The 21,380-nt window shown below is 42.7% G+C and overlaps 1 protein-coding gene across 1 annotated transcript in view; it reads right to left on the bottom strand.

The window, feature by feature from the left end:
- Positions 1 to 7,951: 7,951 nt before the first annotated feature.
- Positions 7,952 to 21,380, bottom strand: part of LOC115459358 (zinc finger protein 585B-like) — a 72,590-nt gene continuing 59,161 nt past the window's right edge. The window contains exons 5-6 of the mRNA XM_030189195.1: positions 10,112 to 10,207; positions 7,952 to 9,251 (exon numbers count right to left, since the gene is read on the bottom strand). Of these exons, the coding sequence (XP_030045055.1) occupies positions 8,125 to 9,251; positions 10,112 to 10,207 (1,223 nt within the window). The 3' untranslated portion in view covers positions 7,952 to 8,124. The remainder of the gene's footprint in view (positions 9,252 to 10,111; positions 10,208 to 21,380) is intronic.

Below are 21,380 nucleotides of genomic sequence, written 5' to 3'. Positions count from 1 at the left end.
GTCCTCTCGTTCTACTGCCTTCACATCTCCGGAAAAGATTTGTTTGCGGATTAATACCTTTCAAATATTTGAACATCTGTATCATATCACCCCTGTTTCTCCTTTCCTCCAGAGTATACATGTTCAGGTCCGCAAGTATCCCCTCATACGTCTTGTAACACAAATCCCATACCATTCTCGTAGCTTTCCTTTGCACCGCTTCAATTCTTTTTACATCCTTCACAAGATACGGCTTCCAAAAGGCGGTTAATAAATCCCAATAAATAACAAAAATATATTTACCCACTGAAGAAGTTCCTGTTGAAATGGAGCACTTCCCCCCCCTAATTCTACAAAAGTTGCCAAAAATTGTGTGTGGCGACTTCTAAGAAAGCAAATAGAATGTTAGGTATTAGAATGGAAAGCAAAAATGAGGATGTTACAATGCCTTTTGTATCGCTCCATTGTGCGACTGCACCTTAAATATTATGTGGAGTTCTGGTCACCGCATCTCAAAAAAAGATATAGTGGAATTAGAAAAGATAAAGAGAAGGGTGACAGAGAATGGGAGAGAGGAGAGAAGTTGGATGGAAGAGAGGAGAAGGGACATGCTGGATGGAAGGGGGAGAGAGTCGAGTTAGTGAAAGACTGGAATAAGAAGGCTGTGGTGAGGGAAAGAGATGGAAAGCTGGAGGTAGACAAGTAAAAAGAAGGAAAGTGAAGACTGGAAAGTGAGAATGAATGAAGAGTGGAAAAAAGTAAATGGAAGAAAGCTGAGAGGAAACGATCAATGTAGGAGATGGATGTAGTGGAGGAAGTGGAAAATGTGGGATACAAATGCAACAAATAAATAAATAAAGTGAAGAAGGCAGGAGGGAGAGAAAAATGACAGGCACACAATCCTTGCATGAGAGTTAAGAGGAGATAGAGGAAAGCAGAGATTGGAACCAACATGATTAGAAAAATTAAATGACTAGACAACTAAGCTGGATACAAAAAAATATTTTTAATTTAGGATAAAGTAGTACAGTAGCCATATTATTCCACTCAAAAAAATAAACCAAATAAAAAATGGAAGATAAGGTGATATCTTTTTATTGGACTGATGTAGTATATTTTTCAGTTAGCTTTCAGAGGCCAAAACTCCTTACTCAGGTCAGAACAGTATCCTGTTACAGCAGTATATTCTCAGGAAGGAGGTTTTGGCCTCTGAAAGCTGATTAAAATATGTATTACATTAGTCCAAGAAAAAGGTATCACTTTCACCCCATTTTTTTGTTTTATTTTTATTTCTAATTTGTAATGTGATTAGAATACATCAGTTTTTGAAATGTACAGCTGCTATCTTTATATTTTCCATGCCACGGGGGGGGGGGGGGGGGGGGGTGTCACATGTCACTGTTTCTCTTTCTTTAATGTTGCATTGTATGCAGAATCTGGCTTCTTTGGGGGGGGGGGGGGGTCATTTCAGAGGATACCTAAGAAAGTAGTCCTGGCCATTAAAGCAGTCCTTTCAAAATTTGGCAAAAAATAATCTGGAGAATCCTCAGGAGGGAAAGGGACTTGATATACTGCATTTCTGTGGTTACAATCAAAATGGCTTACATACAGGTACTAACTTTTGTATCTGGGGCAATGGAGGGTTAAGTAACTTGCCCAGAGTCACAAGGAGCTGTAGTGGAAATTGAACCCAGTTCTCCAGGATCCAAGTCCACAGCACTAACCACTAGGATACTCTTCCTTCTTTAACAATGGGATTGGTAAGTTCACCTGGGATGGGACACACAGAGGAGGGTATTAGAGCCAAAAGAACATCCTTCAAAGAATGAAAAAAAAAATTAAGAAAACAAGAAGCAACATAAGCACTGGCAAGTTAGATGCAAAGCATTGATAAAGAAGGCTAAAAGAGAATATGAAGAGAAACTTGCCACAGAGGCAAAAATTCACAGTAACAACTTTTTCAAATACATCAGAAGCTGAAAGCTTGTGAAGGAATCCATGGGGCCGTTAGATCTTGAAGGAGCAAAAGGGGTACTGATGGAGGACAAGGCCATAGCAGAGATACTGAGTAAATTCTTTGCTTTGGTCTTAACAGAAGAAGATGTAAGCGATCTACATATACCAGAAATGGTTTTCAAGGGTGATGAAAGAAATCTTGACAAACCTGGAAGATATACTGAGCCAAATTGACAAACTAAAGTGTAATATATCAACTGGACTGGATGGCATGTACCCTAGGATACTGAAAGAACTCAACCATGGAACTGCTAATCTGCTGTAAGTGATCTGTAACTTGCCTTTAAAATAATCCATAGAGTAATACCTCGGTTTTCGTTGATAATCCGTCCAAAAACAATCGGCAAAATCCAAAACCAACGAAAACCGAGGCAATTAACGAGGACACCCCAAATCAGCTTTCGATTATGCCGATTTGGGCATCCTTGGGAGAAGGACGCCCATCTCCCGATTTGTATCGGAAGATGGATGTCCTTCTCTTTTGAAAATAAGCCGATTTTGGGAGTCCTCGGGAGAAGGGCATCCATCTTCTTGTAGCTTCCTCATCCCAGAAGGCCCTGCAAGCTCTACTATTACTCGTGGCCGAATACCTCAAGCCTGCAGTTCACCTCTGAGCTCGGAGACAATTAAACTAACCTCGCCTCCAAAGTCCTAGACCATGGAAGGGAAAGAAAACTAAAAGGATTTTAAGACCCAGTAACCAGACAGATGGTAAGTACAAGTTACTAGTTGTTTATTTAAACCCAATTTGGGGTATGGAAAAAATGATGTTCTTAACACAATAGGTTCTTTTGCAACATAAAAATACATTTATACATAAATTAATAGCATAATTTTTTTCCTACAGGTGCAGCTGTAGAACAACAGTGAAACCAACAGACAAGTATTAACCAAAGTATCTTATTTGTTCTCTCTCAATCTATAAATTTCCTTTATATTGTGTGTCTCAAGAATCAATTATTTTGAATGACTTTGTCTTTTAGGTGTGAACACCCAGATTCAGTCTCTACAACAGGTAAGTCAGATTAAACTGTGACCTTTCAGTGTCCTTTTGCATAGGAGTGAAGACCTATCTTTGGCCCTTGGAGCTTCTTTGTTCTTTCCCCTTGTATGTTGGAGCTCAGGATCTTCTCTTTCAGTACAGGAACCTACTACCTCATCCTTTAAATGAAATCAACAAAAAAACCTTCCTTCCTGACTAACAGCAGGAACAGCACTAGCTGGGATTCAGGGACAACTGTGGCTTGCTAACTAACAACATAAAGAATAATTGTATAACCTTAAATAGTTTCTCTGTTCTTGTACTGAGTTCCCTAACTAAGGAAGGGCACTCTTCATTGGATCGTGCAGTCACACAGCTCTCAGCATCTTTGTCTCTCCAAATTCATGCAATCTTCCACTCTAGTGCACCAGCATGTGAACACACATACTGCAAGCCCAACCTTAAGCTTGGAGACCAGTTTTCCTAGTGGCTTAACCGGGTTACTTGCACAAATTTTGGTTTACACAATCATGGTCTCTCTACCAGTCTTAACTTGCAAAACATTTAAACAGCACACAAACAAAAATCAATTTTAGTTCTTTTTTTTTCACTGTTCAAATCCAACACTTTTCTCCTCAAGCTCACTTCAACTGCACTCAGAGAGGTAGCGGCGACCTCGGGGGCTGGGGGGGGGGGGGGGGGGGGCGGTGGCGACCTTGGGGGGGGGGGGGAGGGCAGGAGAAATGCTGGACATGGGAAGTCTCAGAAGGAGGGGGGCCTTGGAGCTGGCTGGGAGGGATGGAAGGGGGCCCTTGGGGCTGGGAGGGAATGGGGCCTTGGAACTGGGAGAGCCTTGGAGCTGGCAGGGAAGGAGGGAGGCAGGAGGCCTTGCAGCTGGGAGGGGGGCCTTGGAAAAAAAACATACCAATACTCGCCCGTTTTAACGGGCTTAATGGCTAGTAAAGAATAAAATTACAGAACATATAGACAAATATGGTTTCATAGGAGAGTCATCATGGATTCAGCCAAGGGAAGTCTTGCCTCACCAATTTGCTTCATTTTATTTATTTGTATTTATTTATTAGGAATTATTTATTGCCTTTTTGAAGATATTCACTCAAGGTGGTGTACAGTAGGAATAAATCAAACATAAGCAATAGATAGTTACAGCAGTAAAAATATTCAAATAACAGCACAAAGTATGGCATAGTATACAACTTACAATGTCAACATAATACATAATCAAACATTTTAATAGACAGGATAGGGTATAAGCAAAGATGGAACATTTAAGAGGAGTTAGAAAATAAAGTGACTAATTTAAAGAAAGTTGCACATGAGGTCGAAACAGTCACCCAAGCGATCAAAAGTTTCTCCAGCACCCACTGCCCCAGCTACCTACTAAAAGCCGCCCCTGACCATTTCACAACAGACCTCACATCCCACCTAAATTACATGCTCCAACAAGGTCTTTTCCCTGAGGAATATGGCAAAATCCTGCTCACCCCAATCCCAAAAGATACCAAGAAAAAAACATCCGAACTTGCCAACTACCAACCAGTTGCATCTATCCCACTCGCAGTTAAACTGATGGAGAGCATGGTGACCAAACAGCTTACTGACTGCATGGACAAGTTCACTATACTACACGAATCACAATCAGGATTCCACCCCTACCACAGTAATGAAACTGTCCTAGTTACTCTCCTGGTCAAATTCAAGCAGGAAATAGCTACAGGTAAAAGCATACTTCTCCTCCAATTCGACATGTCGAGCGCATTCGACATGGTAAACCACAATATACTAATAAGACTCCTTGACCACTTCGGGATTGGTGGAAAAATACTTAATTGGATCAAGGGTTTTCTAACCACCAGAACATACCAAGTTAAATCAAACTCAAACACATCACCACCGTGGAAAGCAGCCTGCGGAGTACCTCAAGGACCACCATTATCACCACCACTCTTCAACATAATGATGATCCCACTGGCAAAGTCCTTATCCAATCAAGGCTTCAACCCGTTCATCTATGCAGATGATGTTACAATCTACTTTCCCTTCAGACACGATTTGACAGAAATAACCAATGAAATCAAGGTAGGCTTGAACATCATGGACTCATGGGCAAACTCATTCCAACTGAAACTGAACACTGAAAAAACACACTACCTCATCCTTTCATCTCAACACAACAAATACAAACCCACAACCATAAACACCCCAGAACACATCCTCCCTATCTCAGACAGCCTAAAAATACTCGGCGTCACAATCGATCGCAACCTTACTCTTAAGAGCCAAGTAAACTCTGTAACAAAGAAAATGTTCTACTCAATGTGGAAACTTAAACGCGTAAAACCATTCTTCCTGAGGGAAATATTTCGAAACCTAGTACAATCAATGGTTCTAAGCCATGCAGATTACTGCAACGGAATCTATGCGGGATGTAAAGAACAACTCACAAAGGAACTCCAGACCGCCCAAAACACAGCAGCCAAGCTGATATTTGGTAAAACAAGATTCGAAAATGCCAAACCCCTCCGAGAAAAGCTGCACTGGCTCCCAATTAAAGAATGGATCATCTTCAAAATCTGCACCCTGGTAAATCATCTATGGCTTTGTCCCAGGATACATGACAGATCTTATAGACCTACCAACCAGAAACAGAACCGAGTCATCACGAACATACCTAAACCTTCATTACCCAAATTGCAAAGGACTCAAATATAAAACAACCTATGCATCTAGGTTCTCCTAGCTAAGTACACAACTATGGAACACACTCCCAAAAGCTGTGAAAACAATCCATGACCATCTAAACTTCAGGAAATCACTAAAAACCAACCTGTTCAAAAAGGCTTACCCTTCCGATCCAATGTAACTCCCCACACCCGGCAACACAGCAAAACCAATGATTGTACTGAACAATATACAACCTTCCCTCCCTTTCGACCCTCATGGTGCCTGAAACACACCGACCTTATTCGACCACAATATAACCTTGTATTTGTTCTCTACCGGACTTGGCGAACGCCTTTACGGTATTATGTAAGCCACATTGAGCCTGCAAATAGGTGGGAAAATGTGGGGTACAAATGTAACAAATAAATAAAATAAAATAAATAAATGTTTTCTGTTGTGGCTGTAGTTCTCCCTTTTGACTGAAGGTTTTATATGTATAAATGGTCTCTCTTTCGTTTCAGATCTCTGGCATGATTTTAGAGTTACACAATTACTGTGTAATATCTCACAAATATTTATTTTGTTATTTGTTACATTTGTATCCCATATTTTCCCACCTATTTGCAGGCTCAATGTGGCTTACATAGTACCGTAGAGGCGTTCGCCAATTCCGGTATGAACAAATACAGTAATGTGGTAGAATAAGGTTCATGTGTAACAGACACATTAGGGAATCGTAGAGAGGAAGAGTTATTATATGTCCATTACGAGCTTTGGTTTCATTGTGTTGCGAGGTGTAGGCATTTAAGTTGGGTCGGTGGGGTATGCCTTTTTGAACAGGTTCGTTTTTAATGATTTCCAGAAGTTTAGGTGATCATACGTTGTTTTCATGGCTTTTGGTAATGCGTTCCATAGTTGTGTGTTTATGTAGGAAAAGCTGGATGGTAAGTTGATTTGTATTTGAGTCCTTTGCAGCTTGGGTAGTGGAGATTTAGGTATGTTCGTGTTGATCCTGTTGTGTTTCTGGTTGGTAGGTCTATGAGGTCTGTCATGTATCCTGAGGCTTCGCCGTAGATAATTTTATGAACCAGGGTGCAGATTTTGAAAGCAATACGTTCTTTGATTGAGAGCCAGTGCAGTTTTTCTCGGAGGGGTTTGGTGCTTTTGAATCGCGTTTTTCCAAATATAAGCCTGGCTGCCGTGTTTTGAGCGGTCTGAAGTTTCTTTATAATTTGTTCTTTGCATCCCGCATAAATTCCATTGTAGTAGTCTACATGGCTTAGTACCATTGATTGTATCAAGTTGCGAAATGTTTCCCTCGGGAAGAATGGTTTCACGTGTTTGAGTTTCAACATTGAGTGGAACATTTTCTTTGTTGTAGATTTCACTTGGTTCTCTAGTGTGAGGTTACGGTCAATTGTAATGCCGAGAATTTTCAGGCTGTCTGAAATAGGGAGGGTATAGTCTGGGGTATTTATATTTGTGGGTTTGTTCGTATTGTATTGGGATGAGACAATGTGTTTTTTCTGTGTTGAGTTTTAGTTGAAATGCATTTGCCCATGAGTTCATGATATTCAAGCTTAGCTTGATTTTGTTGGTGATTTCTGTCAGATCATGTTTGTAAGGAATGCATATTGTAATATCGTCTGCATAGATGAAAGTGTTAAGGCCTTGGTTGAATAAGGACTTGGCTAGTGGGGTCATCATTAGGTTGAAAAGGATCAGCGATAGTGGTGATCCTTGAGGTACTCCGCATTCTGCTTTCCTCGGTGATGATATGTTTGAGCTTGATTTCACTTGATATGTTCTAGTGGTTAGGAAATTCTTGATCCAACTAAGTATGTGTCCACCAATCCCAAAGTAATCTAGGAGTCTTAGTAGTATTTTATGGTTTACGATGTCGAACGCGCTAGACATGTCGAATTGGAGGAGAAGTATCTTTTACCTGTTGTTATTTCCTGCTTGAATTTGGCTAGGAGGGTAATTGGTACTGTTTCAGTGCTATGGAGGGGGCGAAATCCCGATTGTGAATTTGTTTATATAATCAGTAAGTTGTTTGGTTACCATGCTTTCCATCAGTTTGACCACCAGTGGGATTGATGCTACTGGGCGGTAGTTAGTGATTTCGTTTGTTTTTTTCTTGGTATCTTTTGGTATTGGGGTAAGTAGGATGTTGCCATAGGAGACCTCCCATCCCATTTAAGTGGGATGGGAGGTCTCCTATGAAGCGGTGGGGGGGGGGGGGGGGGGGGGGGGGGGGCGGATTTTAATAGGTAGCTGAGGCAGGTATCCAGTTTATAGTGAGAGTTGGAGAACCTATTAATCGCCTGGGTGACTGTTTCGGCGGTGAGGAGAGCAAAATTTGACCAGGTTTGGTTCGCTGGGTATTCACCATGTCTAGCTCATGTCTAAATGTCTCCAAATTAGGGATATTTTTCCTATCCAAACCACGGGAATGAACTTCATTCTTTAGCTGGGCTCCTTCCTTGGTGGGTTTTCTGGTGCTTAGCAAGATGGGAATTCTGAATGAAGCTCTTCTTACATGTAAGACATTGATAAGGTCTTACGCCCGAGTGTATCCTATGATGTTTGTTAAGAGCTGATTTCTCACGAAAGTCTTTTCCGCAATCAGCACATTTATATGGCTTCTCTCCTGTGTGCACTCTCTGATGCTGGACAAGTGCAGATTTACAGACAAAGGCTTTTCCACATTCTGAACATTTGCATGGTTTTTCACCTGTGTGCAGTCGTTGGTGTAGCACAAGACCATACTTATGGAGCAAGTATTTTCCACATTCATGACACCTATTCAGTTTCTGTACATGTGTTCCTTTGTTCCGGGTCTGTTTCTGGGTTCTGTCACTTTTGTGAGTTTGCAGATGGCCCTTGAGATGATGTGAATTTCGAAACCTCTTTTCACATTCTGTACACTGATATGGTTTCTCTCCACTGTGCGTCCTTCTGTGAACGTCAAGATCAGACACCTTCCTGAAGCTTTTTTCACACTCGCTACAGGCATATGGCCTTTCATCCGTATGAATCCGCTGGTGGATAGACAAGTTTGAGGTATGAGCAAAGGTCCTGCCACATGCTGCACAAGCATATGGCTTCTCTCCTGTGTGGGTTCGGTAGTGACCAGTAAGATGGTGTAAAATTCTGAAGGCTTTCTCACACAGCAAACATTTGTATGGTCTCTCCCCAGTGTGTATTCTCTGGTGAATTGTTAGCTGTTGTGAATTTTTACAGCTCTTTCCACACTCTGCACACTGAAAGTTCTTCCGTTTGGCAGGTACCTTCTTCTGGAGGTTGGTTGTAGAAACAAAACTATTTTGATCTTTGCTGTGGCTCCCACTGTCTTGCTTCTGTGGAACACGCTTTGCTGGTCTGTCATATCCTCTCTTTTTTCTGAGACGCTTGCTCATTTTTTCTCCACAGTAAGTTTTTTCATGTCCTTTTGTTTGGGGTATGCTCGATGCCTTTTTATACTCAGAAGACTGGATACAGCGTTGTATGTCTGGTACTTTGTTTCTGGGGGTCAGGCATCTTGCGTGTTTCCTATAGTACTTGCTTTCTTTTAGGCCACTCTTTACTAAAATGAAACAAATGAAGGGTTTGTCATTAGTCTCTGCCAAAATTGTTGTAACAAGCAAATAATGGTGAGATACCCATCCAACCCAACCCACTACTTTATCCAAGGGCTGGACCAATGTGTGTATTTGCAGATGGATGTTAGAAGTGTCTGACTGACCTCAAAGGCTTCAGCACTGGGACAATATACTTCTCCTATGACAGACACCACCTTCCTAGATAACTTGTTGAACTGGTTGGCTATACTCAGACTTAAAGTTCTTCTTAATATCAAACCTAAAACTCCCTGCTCCTCCTCGCGTTCGTATCTCAACCTACACTTCCCAAATTGTAAAGGCGTCAAATACAAGTCGATCTTCACTTCATCTTTCCACTACTCTAGTGCCAAGAATTGGAATGTTTTGCCGAAATACTTAAAGCTACAAATGGATCACCAACTGTTCAAGAGGCTGCTGAAGACACACCTATTTGGACTGGCCTACTCCCCCTATACTCTTACCGATTAACAGTCCCATTGATATGCCCCCTTCCCCTTACTTGCCTAACTGTCTCTTCCCATATCTCTTACTGTATTGTTATTTTATTTAATCCTATGAAAGCCACATTGTGCCTGCCTGTGTGGGAAAATGTGGGGTAGAAATGTACAATAAATAAATAAATTTAAGCTAGGTACAAATTCTAAGTGGAGATGGAAAAAAGACCGTAAAAATATTTACATCAAAAGTGAAATTAAATCAAACCAACTCTCATTCTCCCAGCTCCTAAGGTGCAGATTTTTCTGGCTCTTCTTTAGAATTCCCCCAAACTCTCTACTTCCTTAATACAGTGCTGGCTCCCCAACAGAATCTGTCCAGGTTTTACCTGGTGTGGAAGCACAAATTGTCTCAAGCTGAATCTTACAGGATGATTCCTCCTCTTCCTTAATCCTGATGGCCTCAGGAGCGAATGACGGCAATCCTGAGATTAAGATATGGAGAATACTTGATGCGGTGTCTATTAAGTCACAGTTGCTTATTTGGCATCTTGTTCTCCCTGTTTGTATTAAATCCCTTTTCTCAGGAACAGAATAAATTAATAGGACTAAAAGCGGAGCAAGGACTAGGGAAGGAAAATAACTGTCATTATTGGGTCAGGAATTTGATTCATGCAGGTTTTTATTTGTTTGTTTTTTAATCTTTTAACGATTTTTATTGAAAACAATACACAAATACAAATTGCCTCTGCAATTCCATGCAAATACAAACCAGACTTGTAATTGTTAAACCTAATTGCAGGAAACTGATCTCAAATTTTTTACATTTTTATCCCACATCCCTCCTCCCTTTTTCTACCTGATAAACATTTAAACATTGTTTGTTTGTTTTTTAATCAACATTTATTTAAAATGAAACTCACTGTGTGAACTACTGTATTCAAAAGCACAGACAGTAAAAATCGACTTAACTATTTCCCACTGAGAAGTAGGACTGAATCAGGCACACAAGGGGGTGATGTACTTCAATGCCTGCCAGGACAGAACGCATCTCCTAGAGCTCAAAGCTATTTAATATTAATGCACACATCTCGTTGAGCATGCATTCCCCTCAGATGTTTCCTGTTCTTCCAAATGGATGTGTAAACATGGCACTCCTAGAATATTTTGCTTTTCACACCATTTTGCAAATTAACATCTTTCGTTTCTTTAAAAAAGAATTATTTTTGGGACATGGAGCCATAACACAGGCCAAACCAAGCTTCAAGCCTTAGCTGTTATTCTTGTGGAAGATGGACAATAATGCCAATAAACTAATTTGCTCACAATTAGGAAAATTTATGGGTGCTACACAATGTCTCCAAACGTCAGGAAACAGCTTTTCAAGTTACAAGGAGGTGAAGAAGTTCCTAAAGGCCAAGTTATCATCTTCAGCACAGCTGGCTCTGCTAAGTCCAGCAGATCTCTTCCTTCTATCCACTTCTGCAGTGCTTTTAAAAGTCGTTGTGTGAGGCATTGGATGCAAGAGGAACCACCCACCATCTGGTTTTGGAGGAATAAACTTCATGAGTTGATGTTATGGGAGGCTAGAGCGGCACGCAGCACCCCAAAGAAAAGAAAAGCCTTTATTTCAATTTGGAACAGATATTTACACAGTATCTCACACAAAGCGAGAAGCGCAGTGCTCAATAACCTGCCCCTATTATAAGAGGAGCACAGTGCCAAAAGAAGCAAGACCAATATTTTACACTCTGGTAGTAATAGCATGTGCAGAGGTAGAGGTAACTAACCTTGATGTGTAGAGAACATTTTATGAGAGTAGAGGGGGGAGGGAGGGGGGTATAGGAGTGGGAAGGGTAATGTTCAATGCATAATAGAGGGACATGTGTATTATTAGATAGGAGAACAATCCTTTGAAGGAGCACATCAAGAGGACCCACCAGTAAATACTGATGGGATAATACACTGAGTAAAACACGAGTTATAAATATTGGAGTGTCATATAAAAGTTTGTTAATAGTTATGCAACTGCACAGTAATTATACATGTACACATTATAAATATAAGAGAAGACAAGAAGGAAGGGATACTACTACTACTACTACTATTTAGCATTTCTATAGCGCTACAAGACATACGCAGCGCTGCACAAACATAGAAGAAAGACAGTCCCTGCTCAAAGAGCTTACAATCTAATAGACAAAAAATAAATAAAGTAAGCAAATCAAATCAATTAATGTGAACGGGAAGGAAGAGAGGAGGGTAGGTGGAGGCGAGTGGTTACAAGTGGTTACGAGTCAAAAGCAATGTTAAAGAGGTGGGCTTTCAGTCTAGATTTAAAGGTGGCCAAGGATGGGGCAAGACGTAGGGGCTCAGGAAGTTTATTCCAGGCGTAGGGTGCAGCGAGACAGAAGGCGCGAAGTCTGGAGTTGGCACTAGTGGAGAAGGGAACAGATAAGAAGGATTTATCCATTGAGCGGAGTGCACGGGAAGGGGTGTAGGGAAGGATGAGTGTGGAGAGATACTGGGGAGCAGCAGAGTGAGTACATTTATAGGTTTGTAGAAGAAGTTTGAACAGGATGCAAAAACGGATAGGGAGCCAGTGAAGGGTCTTGAGGAGAGGGGTAGTATGAGTAAAGCGACCCTGGCGGAAGATGAGACGGGCAGCGGAGGTTTGAACTGACTAGAGAGGGGAGAGGTGACTACGTGGGAGGCCAGCAAGAAGCAGATTGCAGTAATCTAAACGAGAGGTGACAAGGGTGTGGATGAGGGTTTTGGTAGAGTGCTCGGAAAGAAAGGGGATAGGGAAGAAAAGTTTGGAAAACATTGATGATGGACATTTCAGGTTTAGTAATATGTACTAGACTTCGCTGTTATACGATTTATATTGACTGAGATGGAATTGTATACCATGTGACCTCATCAATAAAAAATTGTTGAAACATAAAAGTCGTGTGAAGAAAGGGGAGTGCCATACCTTCAGAGAAGGCACAGGTCTTGGCAATGACTTTCCAACCTAACGCACAAAAGCCTTTGTCACAAACCAGATTTGAGCAGCAGCAACATTCCAAAACTTTAAAGTTCACCTCTAAGTGAAATATAGGTCAATAGCCTTTGTGCATATTCTAAGCACAGAGAGCGAGGAAGCTTCAGTATAGTAATCTGCATGTAAGAAGATTCATTATCCTTTTAGCACACACAGTAAAGGTTAATGCTCCATCTTTGGTGCCAGACCTCTCTCAGCTGTCTATGGCCTGTTTGCCTGCATAGAAATCAGTTCAGCACAGAGATTCTTCAAGTATAACCCAGGTACAAATTTCACATTTATCTGCAGAAAGCACTATGCTTTCATTCTCTGACTGATGTAGTGTTTTGTACTGGAGAATTCCACAGTCCAAACTTCATTAAGAAGTTTCAACATCAATTTTGAATACAGTGGCAGAGTTACCAATATCCTCTCTTCTAGTAGAATGCATATATTCACAGATTTTGTAAAAGGCTACTGGAAGAAAACTCCAGAAGTTATCAAATTCCGGCTAGCTGAGCACCTTGTGAGTGAGATTAATTGCCAGTCCCAAGCCCAGATGAAATTAGGAGGGGTTGGCAGGACTACTTTAAAAATGCAAAAGAAGACAAGTGGAAGGGTAGATCAAAGAAGGACACACTGGCTTGGTTGTCACCTGGGTCAACAAGCACTGTGCTTGAGCCTTGGGGACTAGGGGTTATAGTGAAAGTATATTACTGAGACCCAAGTTAAGAAGGGGATAAGCTGAGAATGAAAGGAAGAAAAGGAAAAGGAGGAATCACCACTGGAGAAAGTGAAGTTACTTACCTGTAGAAGGCCAGGTATCTTTACACTTGGGTGACATCATCCCAACGGAGCCCAGTGCGGATGCTGCCCAGCACTCTGTATCTTTAAGAGGCTTTTGGCAGTGGCCCCACCGCGCTTGGGTGAGTGCCTTCCCACCCAAAATTAAAGTGTGGGACCCTCAGTAACACAAAATAACTAAAAAAGAATTCAACTCTAAGGGGAGGAGGAAGGGGGGTAAGGATACCCGTCCTGCTGTCCTCGGAGAACACCTGCTAGAGGTAAGTAACTTTGCTTTCTCCAAGAACAAGCAGGACAGTAGTATCCTTACACTTGGGAATCCCTAGCTATTAGCTAACAGGCTCACTGAAAACAACGCTAGGACAATAGGGTCTTCCAATAGCAAGACAAACAAATTTAATTAACCTTAAATTTATATACAAGCTGGTTGTGGAGGTGCAGCCTGGACAGAATGAATGAAGCCTGAAGAGAGTGGAGCTGGATTCTAAACACCAAAAATTCTGCAGGACTGTCTGGCCAAATTGACTGTTGCGTTAGGCATTCTGCTCAAGGCAGTAATGAGATATGAATGTGTGAACTGAAGGCGCCACAGCCTTGCACATCTCCTCAATGGCTCTAATATTGAGAACTGTGATATGGCTGTCAAGTCAGCTCAGCCCAAGTATAAGAACAGGAGATGCAATCTTGGCCCTGGGCTCATCCTCCACTTCCAAAGGAAATGGAATGACATCAGAAATTCCTTTACAAAAGATGGAAATGAAAGGTCTCCGGAGGAGAATTTTTCCTTTCAGGTGGAAGGGAGGGTTCAGAGGGAATTCCATAGGACTCGTCTGAGGAAAAATACCTTGAATCCTATGTACGGAGGGGGAGAAGTCCTCCCAGCGCCGACGCTTCTCCGGTGCTGAATCCATTGACGCCCAGCACCATGCATCAAGAAGGACCAACGATGGCCTTCGCCCGAAGCGGCTCCTCGGTTTTGATGAGGACGTTGAATCCACATGTCGCCTCGGGTCTGACGATGGACGGTCCCAGGGGCCCTGCACAGCAGCAGGCCTCGAGACAGGTGGAGACCCACTTGATACTTCACTGCTCCCAGTGTCTAAGGGTCTAGCAGCAGTCGTGCTTACTGACGCTTCCAATGCCGGTGCAACACTCTACCTCAAAATGCCTACGACACTGATGCCAAGGAACCGGACTTGGCACCAAAAATCCTCTCTCACTGAGCCTCTTTGGAAACTTGGGTCCTCTTCTTCATGTGAAGACAGAGAACACAGTTATTGGAGCTATGGTTGGGCCCAAGACACTGCAGACACCAAGAATGGGTGTGTTTTCCAGAGATTGTCCAATTGCACCGGATACAGCATTTGAAGCCACTAGGAACTTTCGTGGACATGGAAGAAATCTTTGTTGGCTAAATTAAACTACACTATGGTGCCTGAAAAATGGGCAAGGCATGGAAAAAGAAAGGGAAAGTTCTCTACCAAAGTCAAGGCCTAAAAGCGGCTTGATGATGACAGAAAATAAAAGGGAACTTAACCGGATAAAATCGCAAAAAAATTAAAGGTTCCACCAAAAGGAACACAATAACTGACGAAAAACAGCTGAAAGGCACGAAAAAAGCTCTCTAGGATCGAGCAATGTGAGGTTAAAAAAACCCACACCCTCTCCTCACCGCGGAAAAAGAACTGAGACCGCTTTCTCGCAGAGGGCAGGGAGGCAATCACACATGCACAGTGGAGTGCATCTGGCGCTCCACAAAACTCTCATTTAGCTTTCGTAAACTCCAGACCGGGCGACGTGAGTCAGCGTCACCCACTTGTGAGAATTATAAGCCTGCTTGTCCTTGAAGAATCTGTTTTACTCTTTTGGGATATTGCCAGGTACTCGTGACCTGGATTGGCCAGTGTTGGAAACAGGATCCTGGGCTTTATGAACCTCCAGTCTGTCCCAGTACAACAATGTTTTTGTTCTTATTATGTTCTGATTTTTAAAAAGGGCTCTACAGGTGATCCGGGAAATTATAGACCGGTAAGCCTGACGTTGGTGCCGGGCAAAATAGTGGACACTATTATAAAGAATAAAATTACAGAACACATAGACAAACATGGTTTAATGGGACAGAGTCAACATGGGTTCAGCCAAAGGAAGTCTTGCCTCACCAATTTGCTTCACTTCTTTGAAGGTGTGAATAAACATGTGGATAAAGGTGAGCCGGTTGATGTAGTGCACCTAGATTTTCAGAAATCTTTTGATAAAGTTCCTCATGAGAGACTCCTGAGAAAAGTAAAGAGTCATGGGATAGAAGGCAAGGTTCTGGTGTGGATTAGGAATTGGTTATTGGACAGAAAACAGAGGGTAGGGTCAAATGGTCATTTCTCTCAATGGAGGAGGGTGGAGTGCTGCAGGGATCTGTACTGTATTTTGATATCGGAATGACAAGTGAGGTGATCAAATTTTTAGATGATACAAAACTATTTAAGGTTGTCAAAACATGTGCGGACTGTGAAATATTGCAGGAAGACCTTAGGGAATTGGGCATCCAAATGGCAGATGAAATTTAATGTGGACAAATGCAAGGTGGTGCACATTGAATAATTCAAATCATAGTTATCTGATGCTAGGGTCCACCTTGAGGGTCAGCGCTCAAGAAAAAGATCTGGGTGTCGTTGAAAACATTACACTGAAATCTTCTGCTCAGTATGCAGCGGCGGCCAAAAAAGCAAACAGGATGCTAGGAATTATTAGGAAAGGGAGTGGGAATAAGACCGAAAACACTATAAAGCCTTTGTATCATTCCATGGTGCGTCCGCACCTGAGTATTGCGTTCAGTTCTGGTTGCCATATCTCAAAAAAGAAATAGAATTAGAAAAGGTTCAAAGAAGAGTGGCTAAAATGATAAAGGGGGTGGAACTCCTCTCATATGAGGTTAGGGCTCTTAAGCTTGGAAAAGAGATGGATGAGGAGAGATATGATTGAGGTCTACAAAATCCTGAGTGGTTACCGACCCATCTCCCTCCTCCCTTTTCTCTCCAAATTACTTGAGCGTGCTGTTCACCACCGCTGTCTTGATTTTCTCTCCTCACATGCTATTCTTGACCCACTACAATCTGGTTTTCGCCCTCTCCACTCAACCGAAACTGCGCTTACTAAAGTCTCCAATGACCTATTACTGGCTAAATCCAGAGGTCTCTATTCCATCCTCATTCTTCTTGATCTTTCTGCTGCTTTTGACACTGTCAATCACAGCATACTCCTCGATACCCTGTCCTCACTTGGATTCCAGGGCTCTGTCCTTTCCTGGTTCTCTTCCTACCTCTCCCTCCGCACCTTCAGTGTTCATTCTGGTGGATCCTCTTCTACTTCTATCCCTCTGCCTGTCGGCGTACCTCAGGGTTCTGTTCTTGGTCCCCTCCTCTTTTCTATCTACACTTCTTCCCTTGGTTCATTAATCTCATCCCATGGCTTTTCCTACCATCTCTATGCTGATGACTCCCAAATCTACCTTTCTACCCCTGATATCTCACCTTGCATCCAAACCAAAGTTTCAGCATGCTTGTCTGACATTGCTGTCTGGATGTCTCAACGCCACCTGAAATTAAACATGACCAAAACCGAGCTTCTCATTTTTCCCCCCAAACCCACCTCCCCACTCCCCCCGTTTTCTATTTCTGTTGATGGCTCTCTCATTCTCCCTGTCTCCTCAGCTCGAAACCTTGGGGTTATCTTTGACTCTTCTCTCTCCTTCTCTGCTCATATCCAGCAGACCGCCAAGACCTGTCGTTTCTTTCTTTACAACATCCATAAAATCCGCCCCTTTCTTTCCGAGCACTCTACCAAAACCCTCATCCACACCCTTGTCACCTCTCGTTTAGACTACTGCAATCTGCTTCTTGCTGGCCTCCCACTTAGTCACCTCTTTCCTCTCCAATCGGTTCAAAACTCTGCTGCCCGTCTCGTCTTCCGCCAGGGTCGCTTTACTCATACTACCCCTCTCCTCAAGTCACTTCACTGGCTCCCTATCCGTTTTCGCATCCTGTTCAAACTTCTTCTACTAACCTATAAATGTACTCACTCTGCTGCTCCCCAGTATCTCTCCACACTCGTCCTTCCCTACACCCCTTCCAGTGCACTCCGCTCCATGGATAAATCCTTCTTATCTGTTCCCTTCTCCACTACTGCCAACTCCAGACTTTGCGCCTTCTGTCGTGCTGCACCCTACGCCTGGAATAAACTTCCTGAGCCCCTACGTCTTGCCCCATCCTTGGCCACCTTTAAAAAGGACTGAAAGCCCACCTATTCAACATTGCTTTTGACTCGTAACCACTCGCCTCCACCTACCCTCCTCTCCTCCTTCCTGTACACATTAATTGATTTGATTACTTTTTTTTTTTTTGTCTATTAGATTGTAAGCTCTTTGAGCAGGGACTGTCTTTCTTCTATGTTTGTGCAGCGCTGCATATGCCTTGCAGCGCTATAGAAATGCTAAATAGTAGTAGTAGTAGTAGTAGAAAGAGTAGAAGTAAATCGATTTTTTACTCATTCCAAAAGTACAAACACTAGGGGACACTCAAGGAAGTTACATTGAAATACTTTTAAAACAAATAGGAGGAAATATTTTTTCACTCAACGAATAGTTAAGCTCTGGAACTCTTTGTCGGAGGATGTGGTTAACAGCGGTTAATGTATCTGGGTTTACAAAAGGTTTGGACAAATTCATGGAGGAAAAGTTCATAGTCTGCTATTGAGGCAGACATGGGAAGCAAGTGTTTGCCCTGGGATTTGTAGTATGAAGTGTTGCCACGATTTGGGTTTCTGCCAGGTACTTGTGACTTGGCTTGGTCACCGTTTGGAAAACAGGATACTGGGCTAGATGGACCATTGGTCTGACCCAGTATGGCTACTCATGTTCTTATTTAAGAGAGATTAGAGAGGACTTAAACAGGGAAGTAATGGCTGAGGACAAGATCAAAGAAAGGAAACTGGAGATGTTTGGACATATCTGTAGGACTGAGGATAGGTTGATAAAAACAGTGAAGCATAGAAGAGCCAAAGGAATGAGGAAAAGAGAAAGACTGAAAATCTAAGGGCTGGATGGCAGTATACATTGCTCAAGACAGGAAAGGACCTTGGACGAGGACTGTTACCACCACTGACCACCAACAGTCTATAAGGACTATGGGGTGAAGTGATGATGATGATCCATCTTAGTACACTGAGATTACTCCAGCTTAAGCATACAAAAATTCTTCCCTTTTATCCTTATCGGGATGTCACAGGAGAAGCATTCCTTGCCTCCTCTTTTACTACACTCCTAGAATGTTTTTAGGACTTTTCAAAACACTCAGTCCCAGGAGTACGACTCCTCCAGCAGGGAGGACCTATTCATGGGTACTCTTTTGGAACCATCTTCTCCTACCCTCATATTTCTTATCCACAATTTGTACACAAAGAAAAGAAAGGAAGTATCTTTCCCTCACCTGCAGGAGGCTGAGCCTAGGTCAAATATCTTGAGTTTCTGAAATTTATAGAAGCCCCAAAAACTACCAAGCTAGCCAGTTCATGGGATTACTCCAGGAGAAGTATGCATACACATGGCAGAATTCAACCCAAAGAGATTATAAACTACTCGACCTTAAACATGAAGTGTCTGCTTTCAATAAAGCGAAGATACTTAACTAGGACAGCAGGCCATTAACTCTTACATGTGGGTGACATCATCCATGTTGCCCAGTAAGGAATGTTTTAATAGCATATTTAACTTTAACAGCCTCAGGCTAATGTTCCCACAAGAGCACAGAACCAGCAATACAGTATAATAGCAATACAAAAACAACCCCAAGAGAAGGTGGGAGGGTATGTGAAAATTAATGGCCTACTGTACTCTGAGAATACCTACTACAGGTAAATATCTACACTTTCTCAGAGGACAAGCAGGCCAGTCAACACTCACATGTGGGAATCCCTAGCTACCAGGCTCATCGAAAACAACAGTAGGACAAATGGAACTCACAACAGTGAGTTGAAATACTAATTAACCTGAAACTATATACATACTGTGCGAGAGTGCAGCCTAAACAGAATAAAACGGACCTAGGAGGGTGGAGTTGGATTCTAGACCCCAAACAAACTGTCCGTTCAAACAGACCATCGCATCGGGTATCTTTCTCAAGGCAACAGTGAGATGTAAATGTGTGTACTGAAGACCACGTTGCAGCCTTACAAATTTCTCCTATAAAGGCTGTCCTCAAATGGGCTACCGTCGCAGCCATGGCTCAGAAATTATGAGCCTTGACATGATCCTCAAGAGTCAGCCAGCTTCTGCGTCACTGAAAGAAATGCAATCTGCCAGCCAACTAGAGCTTGTGACTGTCTGTAGGGCCTAGTCTACTCCAAGTAAAAAGGTCAATGCTCACTTTCATTCCAGAGTGTGCAGTGCGCATTCGCCAGGATAGACTTGAGGTTTCGGAAAAAATGTTGGAAGATCAACCAACCAGTTTAGATGGAACTCCGATACAACCTTAGGTAGTAACCTAGGGTGTGTGCGAAGAACTACTCTGTTACGATGAAATTTAGTGTAAGGTGGATTAGGGTCTGAAGCTCACTGAACCTGCGAGCTGAAGTAACAGCCACCAAAAATAAGACCTTCCAGGTCAAGTACTTCAGATCACAGAAATACAGCAGCTCAAAAGGAGCTTTTATCAGCTGGGTGAGGACAACATTGAGGTCCTGTAACACAGGCGGAGGTTTGATAGGAAGCTTTCTCAAAGGCAAACCCTTCATGAAGCGAACTACAGGTTGTCTAGAGATGGGTTCACCTTCCACACAGTGATAGTAAGCATTAATCGTACCGATTACAGAGTTGGTATTAAGCCCAGACTCGGAAAGGTGTAGAAGGTTTGAGTTTCAGCAAAGTCTTCCCCACGAGTGGAATGTTAGGATATTTGTACAGAAGGAAGGCATCCGATGCTAATCTGTTGTGTACCTTGACCTTGGAAAAGTACCGATGAACTTTGTGATTGAATGAAGTGGAAAGAGATCCGCCGAGTGACAACTTGTGCAGTTGCATGACCCTGCTCAGTCTGTCAGCCAGGGTGTTGGATTTGCCCGCCACATAAGTGGCTCTGAGAACTATCCTGTTCTGGACCGCCCACTGCCACATCCCTACGGCCTCCTGACACAGAGGGTATGATCCACTACACCCTTGCTTGTTGCAACCTGATTGTCCTTTTGAATGAACACAATTTGGTTGACAAGTCTGTCTATGAAAGCTTTTAAAGTGTTCCAGATCACCCATAACCCCAGGAGATTGATCTGAAGATCTATTTCCTGCATTGACCCTGAATGGGAAAGCCCATCCAAATGAGCTCTCCACCCCAGGTGGGATGCATCCATCATCAGCATCTTCTGGGGCCGAGTAATCTGGAATGGAAGTCCCACTGTCAAACTGGATCAAATTGTCCACCAGAGGAAGGACTGAACCAATTCCAGTGTTACTTAGATGACATCCGCTAGTTCCTGGAGGCCCGACACCCCTGGGAAGCTAGAGTCCACTAGGTAGTTCTCATGTGAAGACATGTCAAGGGAGTGACATGCACCGTGGAGGCCATGTGGCCTAGCGACCTCAACCTCAACACTGGCTGGCTCGAACCCAAGTGGCAAGTGTGACTAGAGCGTCGGCTCTCGGCACAGGGAAAAAGACTCGCACCTGTAGGTGTCTAGCAAGGCTCCAATGAATTACAATTGCTGAACTGGAAGCAGATAGGGTTTGGAGTAGTTTAAAACAAACCTTAATAGCTCCAGCACCCAAACAGTTCTCCGCAAGGACCCCT

Source organism: Microcaecilia unicolor, unplaced genomic scaffold (genome assembly GCF_901765095.1).
Source record: "Microcaecilia unicolor unplaced genomic scaffold, aMicUni1.1, whole genome shotgun sequence".
In the NCBI taxonomy this organism is placed as follows: domain Eukaryota; kingdom Metazoa; phylum Chordata; class Amphibia; order Gymnophiona; family Siphonopidae; genus Microcaecilia; species Microcaecilia unicolor.
The sequence above is the reverse complement of the archived record's forward strand: the minus strand, read 5'-3'. Positions and strand labels throughout refer to the sequence as shown.